Below are 11,047 nucleotides of genomic sequence, written 5' to 3'. Positions count from 1 at the left end.
CGCACTGTCGGAGGGGCAGTACTGAGGGAGTGCCGCACTGTCGGAGGGGCAGTACTGAGGGAGCGCCGCACTGTCGGAGGGGCGGTGGTGCGGCACTCCCTCAGTACCCGCCCCTCCGACAGTGCGGCACTCCCTCAGTGTCGTAGGGGCCGTCTTTCGAATGAGACGTTAAACTGAGACCCCGTCTGCCCTCTCGGATGGATGTAAATGATCGTATGGCCACTATTTCGAAGAAGAGCAGGGGGGAGTTCTCCCAGTGTCCTGTGGACAATATTTATCCCTCAATCAACATCACTAAAAAAACCCAGATGATCTGGGTCATTATCACAGTGCTGTGTGTGGGAGCTTGCTGTGTTTAAATTACAACAGTGAGTACACTTCAGAAAAGTGCTTCATTGGCTGAAAAGCGATTTGGGACGGGGTCTCACTGTTTTCTGTTACACCCTCTGCTTGCCCCCTCTCTAGTTCCACCTCTGACTTGCTCAGCACTGGATCAGTGCTCAGTTGGTGACTTGAGGCTCGAACCCCACAAACTTCTAACCCAGACACCAGAGTGCTACCAAGATGCTAATCTCTTTTGTAAAGTTTTTACTGGGGCAGCAAACCACTTCTTTCCCCACTCCAGGCCACGGCTTTGTGTGTTGTTTTTTTTTGGCGATGCCCCCACAGTCGAATAACCTGCCGTTGCTGTCCAGATTTGCACTTGACCAGGGGGACGCCTCAATGGTGCAGCGGACGGCAGCTAGTGCCCATGGCCTAGTTAGAGCAGCAGAGGGTCACTGGGCGGGGGGGTGGGGGGTGGGGGGGGCAGCACGTCAATGCTTTGTCGAGGCCGCAGCCTGTCGGAAGTGCCATTGCTCATGGCCGTGTGCGTTTCTCTGTCCCCCCTCTCTCTCCCTCGCAGCTGGTCAAATTGGCAAAGAGGCTGAAGAAAGAGAAGGTGAACGTGGATATCGTGAACTTTGGAGAGGAGGTGAGCAATGGGGAAGGAGGTGGAGAGGGGGCGGAATCTGGGGGTTGGGGGGGGTGGTGGGAGAGAGGCGATGGGACAAGGGGAGCCGAGAAGGGCAGAGGAGTTGAGCCGGTGCTGTGACCCGGGGAGGAAAGCAGCTGAGGTTGTGTTTACCATGGCGCGGGCCGGACTGTAGAGTCTGTTTTAAAAGTTCGATCACGCCCACTGGGATTCTGCTCTCTCGTCAGGTACTCAAAAGGCTAAGATTATTGGTGGGGGGGGGGGGGGGGGCTCCCTTCTATGCTGTAAGTAGCCAAATCCAAAAGTATCCACTGTGAGGGGGTGGTGGGGGGGAGAGAAAAACCCGCCGGGGCTCCCCAGCCCCGATCACTGTTCAACAACCAAGCCCCCATTTCCCCTTCCTGAAGATTGCCGCCAGTCACGTGGAAATGGGCCGCTCAGGCTGGGCACCAGAGGGCGGCTGGTCCCCTCGAGCTGTCGTCAGCATCTCCCGCAGGAGAGGGGAGAAAACAGACAAGGAAAGCTCCTGGGCACCAGGGGAGGGGAGGTGAATTGCTCACATTGGCTCCAGTCTCTCAACGCCTTGATTTTTTTTTTTTTAATTTAACAAAATTCTCATCCTTGTGTTCAAATCCCCTCCTCGCCCACCTCCCTATCTCTGTAACCTCCTCCAGCCCCACAACCCTCCGAGATCTCTGCGCTCCTCCAATTCTGGCCTCTTGCGTATCCCTGATTTCCGTCGCTCCACCATTGGCGGCCGTGCCTTCAGCCGCCTGGGCCCCGAGCTCTGGAATTCCCTCCCTAAACCTCTCCGCCTCTCTCTCCTCCTTTACGACGCTCCTTAAAACTGACCTCTTTGACCCAGCTTTTGGTCACCTGTCCGGATATCTCCTTATGTGGCTCGGTGTCGAATTTTGTGTCTGATAATCGCTCCTGTGAAGCACCTCGGGAGTTTTTAACTACGTTAAAGGTGCTGTGTAAATGCAAGTTGTTTGGGCGGTCGAGTTTACGCTGCTCCGTCTCTCTCTCTCTCTCTCTCTCTCTCTCTCTCTCTCTCTCTCTCTCTATTCTAACTCGCTGCTCCCCTCTTTATCTTCAGGAAGCCAACACCGAGAAGTTAACTGCGTTCATCAATGCCCTTAATGGGAAGGATGGAACTGGTTCCCACCTGGTGACGGTGCCTCCGGGGCCGAGTCTGGCGGATGCTCTCATCAGCTCCCCCATCCTGGCTGGGGAAGGGGGCACCATGCTGGGGCTCGGGGCGAGCGACTTCGAGTTTGGAGTGGACCCCAGCGCGGACCCCGAATTGGCCCTGGTAAGAGGCAGAGTGATTTTCTATTTCGCAGGCAGCTTCTCCTCTCGCTCTCTCTCTCTCTCTCTCTCTCTCTCTCTCAAACAGTGGCACTCAGGCAGCCCAGGGTTCAGTTTCCCGGTCAGTGCAGGACAAGTGCTGCTCCAGTCGGTCACAGTGAGTCCTGCTACAGAGGGCGATCCCACGTCTTTCAGATGGGACGTTAAACCGAGGCGCCCCACCCCCCCCGTCCCCTCTGATCCTGAGCCACTATTTCAAAGCGCGGGGGGGGGGGGGGGGTGGGGGGAGTTCTCCCAGATGTCCTGGGCTTAATATTTATCCCTCAATCAACATCACTAATAAAACAGATGATCTGGTCGTTATCACATTGCTGTTTGTGGGAGCTTGCTTGTGCGCAAATTGGCTGCCGCGTTTCCCACATTACAACAGTGACCACACTTCAAAAAAGTACTTCATTGGCTGTAAAACACTTTGGGACGTCCTGAGGTGGTGAAAGGCGCTGGAGAAATGCGATTTTCTTTTTCCTTTTTTAAAATAAAACCACCCATTGGGCAGCCCGGTGATTGGTCACTGTGATTATCTACCGCTGGCAAGAGTCGCGAGAATTCTGTTTGTAGGCAGGGTGCTCGCTCCCCTCTGGTCATGGGTTCAGGCCCAACTCCAGCGCTTGAACCTAAGCCGACACTCCCAGCGCAGTACTGAGGGAGCGCCGCACTGTCGGAGGGGCAGTACTGAGGGAGCGCCGCACTGTCGGAGGGGCAGTACTGAGGGAGCGCCGCACTGTCGGAGGGGCAGTACTGAGGGAGCGCCGCACTGTCGGAGGGGCAGTACTGAGGGAGCGCTGCACTGTCGGAGGGGCAGTACTGAGGGAGCGCCGCACTGTCGGAGGGGCAGTACTGAGGGAGCGCCGCACTGTCGGAGGGGCAGTACTGAGAGGAGCGCTGCACTGTCGGAGGGGCAGTACTGAGGGAGCGCCGCACTGTCGGAGGGGCAGTACTGAGGGAGCGCCGCACTGTCGGAGGGGCGGGTACTGAGAGAGCGCCGCACTGTCGGAGGGGCAGTACTGAGGGGAGCGCCGCACTGTCGGAGGGGCGGTACTGAGGGAGCGCCGCACTGTCGGGGAGGGGCGGTACTGAGGGAGCGCCGCACTGTCGGAGGGGCAGTACTGAGGGAGCGCCGCACTGTCGGAGGGGCGGTACTGAGGGAGCGCCGCACTGTCGGAGGGGCAGTACTGAGGGAGCGCCGCACTGTCGGAGGGGCCGTACTGAGGGAGCGCCGCACTGTCGGAGGTGCCGTCTTTCGGATGAGACGTTAAACCGAGGCCCCGTCTGCTCTCTCTGGTAAAAGATCTCTGCCACTATTGAAAGAACAGGGAGATCCCGCATCAGTGGCCTCCCCTGTTTGTGGGATCTTGCTCTGCGCAGATTGGCTGCTGAGCTTGCCTGCCGAGGTGGGATGTTTGAGGGGTGGGTTACGGTGCCTTTCTAGACGCAGGTTCTCCTGGTCCTCACTCTCTCTCTGATTCTCCCCAGGCTCTCCGCGTGTCGATGGAGGAACAGAGGCAGCGGCAGGAAGAGGAGGCAAGGCGGGCCGCAGCCGCTTCGGCCGAGGAGGCGGGGATAGTGACCCCTACTGGTGACGGTGTGGCTTTAATCCGCTCGGGCCGCCTCGGTACAGCAGTGTGGTTAAGGCAGGGGAGAGTCCCTGTTCTGCCTTTTTCTTATTGCCAGTCCTCCTATCTCGCAAGTGTCCGCTACAGCAGCTCCTGAATCTGGTTCCCAGTGGGTCACTCTTCAGCGACTGAGTGTCGGTGGGCTATTCGACCGTGCAAGGCAGCACAGCTGCTCCTAGAATCACAGAAATTTAGGGCACCGGAGGAGGCCACTCGGCCCATCGTGTCCGTGCCGGCCGACAAAGAGCTAGCCCAGCGTAATCCCACTTTCCAGCTCTTGGTCCGTGGCCCTGGAGGTTCCGGCGCTTCAAGTGCATATCCAAGTACTTTCTAATGCGGTGAGGGGTTTCTGCCTCTCCCACCCTTTCAGGCAGTGAGTTCCAGACCCCCACCACCCTCTGGGTGAGAAAAGTTCTCCTCAACTCCCCTCTAATCCTTCTCCAATTACTTTCAATCTCTGCCCCCCCTGGTTATTGACCTCTCCGCTAAGGGAAATCGGTCCTTCCTGTCCGCTCTATCCAGACCCCTCATAATTTTATACTCCCGATCCTGTCGTCCCCACAGGCCCGTTTCCCAGCTGGGATTACTGGATGGTGATCGGAGGCAGAGACCCTTGCTGGTTCCCTCCTGTCTCGCCCAAGGGTGCTGAGCCCAGTCACTGATCTGACTCTGACTCGGTGCGCTGTGTTTACCCACTGAACCATCGGTGGGGGGGGGGCTTGTCCTTTATTCTGTTTCATCGAATCCGAGAATCTCACCTCGCAGGAGGAGGCCATTCGGACCCGTCCTGCCGCTGCTGGCTCTTCGAAAGAACGGTCGTGCTTAGTCTCAGCCCCCCTGCTTTTTGTCTAAGTTCCTCTTCAAGGACCCGTCCAACTCTCTCTTTAAAATTATTGATGGAATCAGCTACCACCACCTTTTCAGGTCGAGCGATCCAGAGCTCTGACCTCTGAACAGAGTGCGAGCCGAGCTGTGGTGTGTTGACTCTTGGTGCGGGGCCCAGGGCCGGGAGAGTAATCACGGGCAACGAGCCCAAAGCTCTCCCCGCCCCCTGCCCTCCCCCTCTCCCCATGTATGCCCTTTCTCTCCTTTGCTTTATCTGTCTTTTTCGCTGTCTGTCTCTCTCGGTGTGTGTGTGTCCCCTCTCTCGGTGTCAGCTACTTCCTGTTGATGAGCAGAAACTGAATTTGAATGTGTTCTCAGATCCGGATGATGCCCTCCTGAAGATGTCCATTAATCAGCAGGAGTCCTCGGGCACTGGGCTGCCCGACTTCAGCAGTATGACTGAGGAGGAGCAGATTGCCTATGCAATGCAGATGTCCCTACAGGCGGCAGGTACTGTCCACAGTGCGCGCACTCGCCCCGCGCGAGGCCCCTCGCCTCCGCGCGGCAGGTACTGTCCACAGTGCTGCGCACTCGCCCCGACGCGGCCCCTCGCCCCGCGCGGCCCCTCGCCCGCGCGGCAGGTACTGTCCACAGTGCGCACTCTCGGCCCCGCGCGGCCCCTCGCCCCGCCCTCGCCCCGCGCGGCAGGTACTGTCCACAGTGCGGCCCCTCGCCCCGCGCGGCAGGTACTGTCCACAGTGCGCACTCTCACCCCGCGCAGCCCCTCACCCCGCGCGGCAGGTACTGTCCACAGTGCGCACTCTCACCCCGCGCGGCCCCTCACCCCGCGCGGCCGGTACTGTCCACTGTGCGCACTCTCGCCCCGCGCGGACCCTCACCCCGCGCGGCCGGTACTGTCCACTGTGCGCACTCTCGCCCCGCGCGGCCCCTCACCCCGCGCGGCCGGTACTGTCCACAGTGCGCACTCTCACCCCGCGCGGCCCCTCACCCCGCGCGGACCTGGGTACGTCCACTGTGCGCACTCTCGCCCCGCGCGGCACCTCACCCCGCGCGAGCAGGTACTGTCCACAGTGCGCACTCTCACCCCGCGCGGCCTGGTACTGTCCACTGTGCGCACTCTCGCCCCCGCGCGGGCCCCTCACCCCGCGCGGCAGGTACTGTCCACAGTGCGCACTCTCGCCCCGCGCGGCCCCTCACCTCGCGCGGCAGGTACTGTCCACTGTGCGCACTCTCGCCCAGCGCGGCCCCTCACACCCGCGCGGCAGGTACTGTCCACAGTGCGCACTCTCACCCCGCGCGGCCCCTCACCCCGCGCGGCCGGTACTGTGCGCCCTCGCGGCCCCTCGCCCCGCGCGGCAGGTACTGTCCACAGTGCGCGCACTCACCCCTCCGCGGCCCCTCACCCCGCGCGGGCCGGTACTGTCCACTGTCTGTGTGCACTCTCGCCCCGCGCTGGCCCCTCACCCCGCGCGGCCCGGTGGGTACTGTCCACTGTGCGCCCTCGCGGCCCCTCGCCCCGCGCGGCCCCTCGCCCGCGCGGCCCCTCACACCCCGCGCGGCCGGTACTGTCCACTGTGCGCACCTCGCGGCCCCTCACCCCGCGCGGCCGGTACTGTCCACTGTGCGCCCTCGCGGCCCTCGCCCCGCGCGGCCCCTCACTCCCGCGCGGCCGGTACTGTCCACTGTGCGCCCTCGCGGCCCCTCGCCCCGCGCGGCCCCTCGCCCCGCGCAGCCCCTCACCCCGCGCGGCCCCTCACCCCGCGCGGACCGGTACTGTCCACTGTCGCCCGCCCTCGCGGACCCCTCACCCCGCCGGCGGCCGGTACTGTCCACTGTGCGCCCTCGCGGCCCTCGCCTCCGGCGGGCCCCTCACCCCGCGCGGGCCGGTACTGTCCACAGTGCGCACTCTCGCCCTCGCGCGGCCCCTCAGACCCGCTGCAGGGCCGGGTACTGTCCACAGTGTGCACTCACGCACCGCGCGAGGCACCCGCACTCCCGCGCGGCCGGGTACTGTCCACTGTGCGCCCCTCGCGGCCCCTCGCCCCGCGTGGCCGGTACTGTCCACAGTGCGCACCCTCGCCCTGCGCTGGACCGGTACTGTCCACAGTGCGCACACCTCGCCCTGCAGCTGGCCGGTACTGTCCACAGTGCGCACACTCGCCCGCGCGGCCGGTACTGTCCACAGTGCGCACCACTGCCGGGTCTGCCCGGCGGCCCCGGGTGCTGTCCACCAGTGCGCACTCTCGCCCCGCTGTGGCCGGTTACTGTCCACAGTGCGCACCCCGTCGCCCTGCGAGGGCCGGCTGTCGTCAGCAGTGCGCACTCTCGCCCGCGCGGCCGGTACTGTCCTCAGTGCGCACCCTCAGCCCTGCGCGGCTGAGCCGGTACTGTCCACAGTGCGCACCCTCGCCCTGCGCGGCCGGGTACTGTCCACAGTGCGGCACCCTCGCCCTGCGCGGCCGGCGGTACTGTCCACAGTGCGCACCTCGCCCTGCGCGGCCGGTACTGTCCACAGTGCGCACCCCTCGCCCCCGCGTACGGCCGGTACTGTCCACAGTGCGCACCTCTCGCCGCGGCGGCCGGTACTGTCCACAGTGCGCACCCTCAGCCCCCGCGCAGGCCGGTACTGTCCACAGTGCGCACCCTCGCCCCGCGCGCCCGGTACTGTCCACAGTGCGCACCCTCGCCCGCCCGCGCGGCCCTGGTACTGTCCACAGTGCGACACCCTCGCCCTGCGCGGGCCGGTACTGTCCACAGTGCGCACCCTCGCCCTGCGCGGCCCGGGTACTGTCCACAGTGCGCACCCTCAGCCCTGCCGGCGGCCTGGGTACTGTCCACAGTGCGCACACCAGCCTCGGCCCCGCGCGGTCCGGTACTGTCCACAGTGCGCCACCCTCGCCCCGCGCGAGCCGGTACTGTCCACAGTGCGCACCCTCGCTCCCGCGCGGCCACGGTACTGTCCACAGTGCGCACACTCGACCACCCGCGCTGGCCGGTACTGTCCACAGTGCGCACCCTCGCCCTGCGCCGGCCGGTACTGTCCACAGTGCGCACCCTCGCCCTGCGCGGCCAGGTACTGTCCACAGTGCGCACTCTCGCCCTGCGCGGCCCGGGTACTGTCCACAGTGCGCACTCTCACCCCGCGCGGGCCCCCTCGCCCCGCGCGGACCGGTACTGTCCCACAGTGCGCACTCTCGCCTCCGCGCGGCCCCTCACCCCGCTCGCCGAGCCCCCGGCCGTACCTGTGGCCCTCGCCGGCCCCTCGCCCCGCGTGGCCGTGGTACTGTCCACAGTGCGCACCCTCGCCCCCGCGCGGGCCCCTCACCCCGCGCAGCCTGGTACTGTCCACAGTGCGCACTACTCACCCCGCGCGGCCCCTCACCACCGCGCGGCCGGTACTGTCCACAGTGCGCACTCTCACCCCGCGCGGCCCCTCACCCCGCGCGCGGACTGTACTGTCCACTGTGCGCACTCTCACCCCGCGCGGCCCCTCACCCCGCGCGGCCCGGTACTGTCCACAGTGCGCACTCTCTCACCCCCGCGCGGACCCCTCACCCCGCGCTGGCCGGTACTGTCCACAGTGCGCACTCTCGCCCCTCACGGCCCTCGTCTCCCCGCGCGGCCGGTACTGTCCACAGTGCGTCACTCTCGCCCCTCACGGCCCCTCGCTCCCGCGCAGGCCGGTACTGTCCACAGTGCGCACTCTCGCCCCTCACGGCCCCTCGCCCCGCGCGGCCGGTACTGTCCACAGTGCGCACTCTCGCCCCTCGCGGCCCCTCGCCCCGCGCGGCCGGTACTGTCCACAGTGCGCACTCTCGCCCCTCACGGTCCCCTCGCCAGCGCACGCTCCCAGACCCCTACTGGATCGCGGGAAAGTTGGCTGATTTCTCCTTTAAATGCCCCCCTCCCCCTGTCTGTGAACAACAGGTTGAACCGCGGACCTGACTGGCCGTGCGGGAGAGGTCTGTTCCACAGGGTGGGGGGGGTGGATTCGCCCAGTTATAACTGAGACCGCATTGCGGAGAGGTTCAAGCAGGACTGAAGGTGTTTGTGTCTTGTTTGGTTTTTAACTCGCTCTGTTCTGTCGTCATTTAGAGTTCGGGAGTCCCGCGGATTTATCCAACATGGACACCGGCACCGCCATGGACACGTCCGAGGCTTCAGCCAAGGTACGACTGAGCCCCCCCGACAGAGTGTTTGCAGATTGCTCCGTTCCCGGGAGGGCAGGCTCGGAATCACTTACTCGTTCTCTTTTTCCTCTCTTCTTTCTTTCTCTCTCTGACTTGTATTCATTCTCTTATCACTTGTATTCATTCTCTTTCGCACTCTCGCATTCATCGTCTTGCTCTCTCGTATTCATTCTCTCTCTTTCTCGCTCTCCTATTCATTCTCACTCATTCATTCTCTCAGCCACACACACACACACACACTCGCATTTTCCTGCCGGGGTCTCTGGGCGGCGATCAGGAGCAGGAACCCCCTCCCACCCCAGTGGCCCCCAACCGCTGGGCTCCGCTAGATTAGCCAGCCCGGGCCCGGCACGGACCCGGACTCGAACCGGGACCCCGCAGCTCCAAACACTCCCGCAGTCAGCGGTACATTTACCCACTGAAGTATCGGGTTGTGATATTATCAAATGTTAAGAGTTTAAGAAACCCAACGTAAGCTCAAGGAACAGCACCTCAACCTCCGATTAGGCACTTTACAGCCTAACTCAACTCGATACTGAGTTCAACAATTTCAGACCATAACCTCGGCCCCTATTACATTTTTATATATTTTTTATCCACACCTTTGTTTTGTGCCCTTCCCCCTTTCTCTCTCCCACATGGCAACTGTCTCCCATTCTGCCAGAACATTTCACACCTAATCTAGAGCCGTCTTTTGTCTCCACTAGTCCGACCACCACCTCGTCTGGTTTTGAATACCTCTTAATGTCTCTTCACTTCTCTTTTGTTCTCTCATCCCCATTTCCCAGCCCCCAAACTGGCCTTTTCATCTGTTTCATTGCCTGTGTTTTTTCTCAGTTCTGACGAAGGGTTTCGACCTGAAACGTTAACTCTGTTTCCTGCTGAGTTTTTCCAGCATTTTCTGTTGTTATTTCTGATTTCCAGCATCCGCAGTGTTTTGCTATCGTTAAAGAGTTTAAGCGTTGGTCTTTATCTCTCTCTCCCCACCCCCCCCCGCCCCCGCCAACCACCTCACTGGCAGGAGGAAGATAACTACGATGTGATGGAGGACCCGGAGTTCCTGCAGAGCGTGCTGGAGAACCTGCCCGGGGTCGACCCGAACAACGAGGCCATTCGCAACGCCATGGGCTCCCTGCAGTCGCAGACCGCGAAGGACAACAAGAAGGACAAGGAGGAGGAGAAGAAGTGAGCGCTGGCCGGCTGCCGGCCGGTGCTGTCGAGAAGGTTTAACGAGTGCTCTGTATGTTGCTGCTCCCAATAGCCTGGTAATACACGGCGGCTAACTTCGCATTCTTTGGTAGTAATCGCTCACTGCAAACGGTCAAAGTCGTAATCGGGTATCTTTATATTTCCTTTTCCCCCCTTCTGTGATACGCAGTGTAAAAGCTCCTGATTCCCAAATGGAATGTTAATAAAATACACAAGAATTAAATTGAATTTCTCTCTTTTTTTGAGCCTGAGAGTTTGGCGGGGCGCACCGTGTTTCCGCGCGTGTGAGGCTGAGATGTGAAAGGCCCGTTCGATTTGTGAATGAAATATCTGGAGCGTCGCGGCACAAAGGGCACGCCCTGAACCTGCTGGTCTCCGTTCAGCCACCGGAGGGAGGTGTCGAGCTGAAGGCAGGCCGTCCTGTGTCACAGGGCTGGGGAGAGAAAATCCAAGGGGACCTCCATCGCCGGAGGGGTTGGGACACGAGAGAGATGGGCAAGTTGTGGGAGGGTTTTCCCCTGGTCGCTCCGTCCCCAGTCGCTGCCGGTTCACTGATCTCAGCTGAGGTGGATAATTGGGCCGCTACCCTAGCAGGGAACGGTGTCAGCCGTGGTTCAATTGGTAGGACTTGCGCCCCCTGAGTCACTGGCCAGAGTGCTGCCAACTCAGTGGGTTCAAGTCCCCACTCCAGAGACTTGAGCACAAAATCTAGGCCGACACTCCCAGTGCCGGTACTGAGGGAGCGCCGCACTGTCGGAGGGGCAGTACTGAGGGAGCGCCGCACTGTCAGAGGGGCAGTACTGAGGGAGTGTCGGAGGGGCAGTACTGAGGGAGCGCCGCACTGT

General features: G+C 62.1%; 1 protein-coding gene across 2 annotated transcripts; it reads left to right on the top strand.

Annotated features, from left to right (window-relative positions):
* The first annotated feature begins 2,080 nt into the window (after positions 1 to 2,080).
* Positions 2,081 to 10,425, top strand: psmd4a (proteasome 26S subunit ubiquitin receptor, non-ATPase 4a). Of its 2 annotated transcripts, none has more exons than XM_085978615.1 (5): positions 2,081 to 2,288; positions 3,818 to 3,926; positions 5,161 to 5,292; positions 8,899 to 8,972; positions 10,015 to 10,425. In XM_085978615.1, the coding sequence occupies exons 1-5, from the start codon at positions 2,220 to 2,222 to the stop codon at positions 10,180 to 10,182; spliced, it is 552 nt and encodes a 183-aa protein (XP_085834741.1). In that variant the 5' UTR covers positions 2,081 to 2,219; the 3' UTR covers positions 10,183 to 10,425. The 2 variants fall into 2 exon arrangements, with proteins under 2 accessions (XP_085834741.1, XP_085834740.1); XM_085978614.1 differs by having other exon boundaries at positions 3,818 to 3,956.
* The last annotated feature ends 622 nt before the right edge of the window (positions 10,426 to 11,047 follow it).

Source organism: Somniosus microcephalus, unplaced genomic scaffold (assembly GCF_052327205.1).
Source record: "Somniosus microcephalus isolate GS21.2 unplaced genomic scaffold, FLI_Smic_1.0 unresolved_chr7, whole genome shotgun sequence".
Classification (NCBI taxonomy): Eukaryota; Metazoa; Chordata; class Chondrichthyes; order Squaliformes; family Somniosidae; genus Somniosus; species Somniosus microcephalus.
This window is presented reverse-complemented; position numbering and strand designations above follow the sequence as displayed.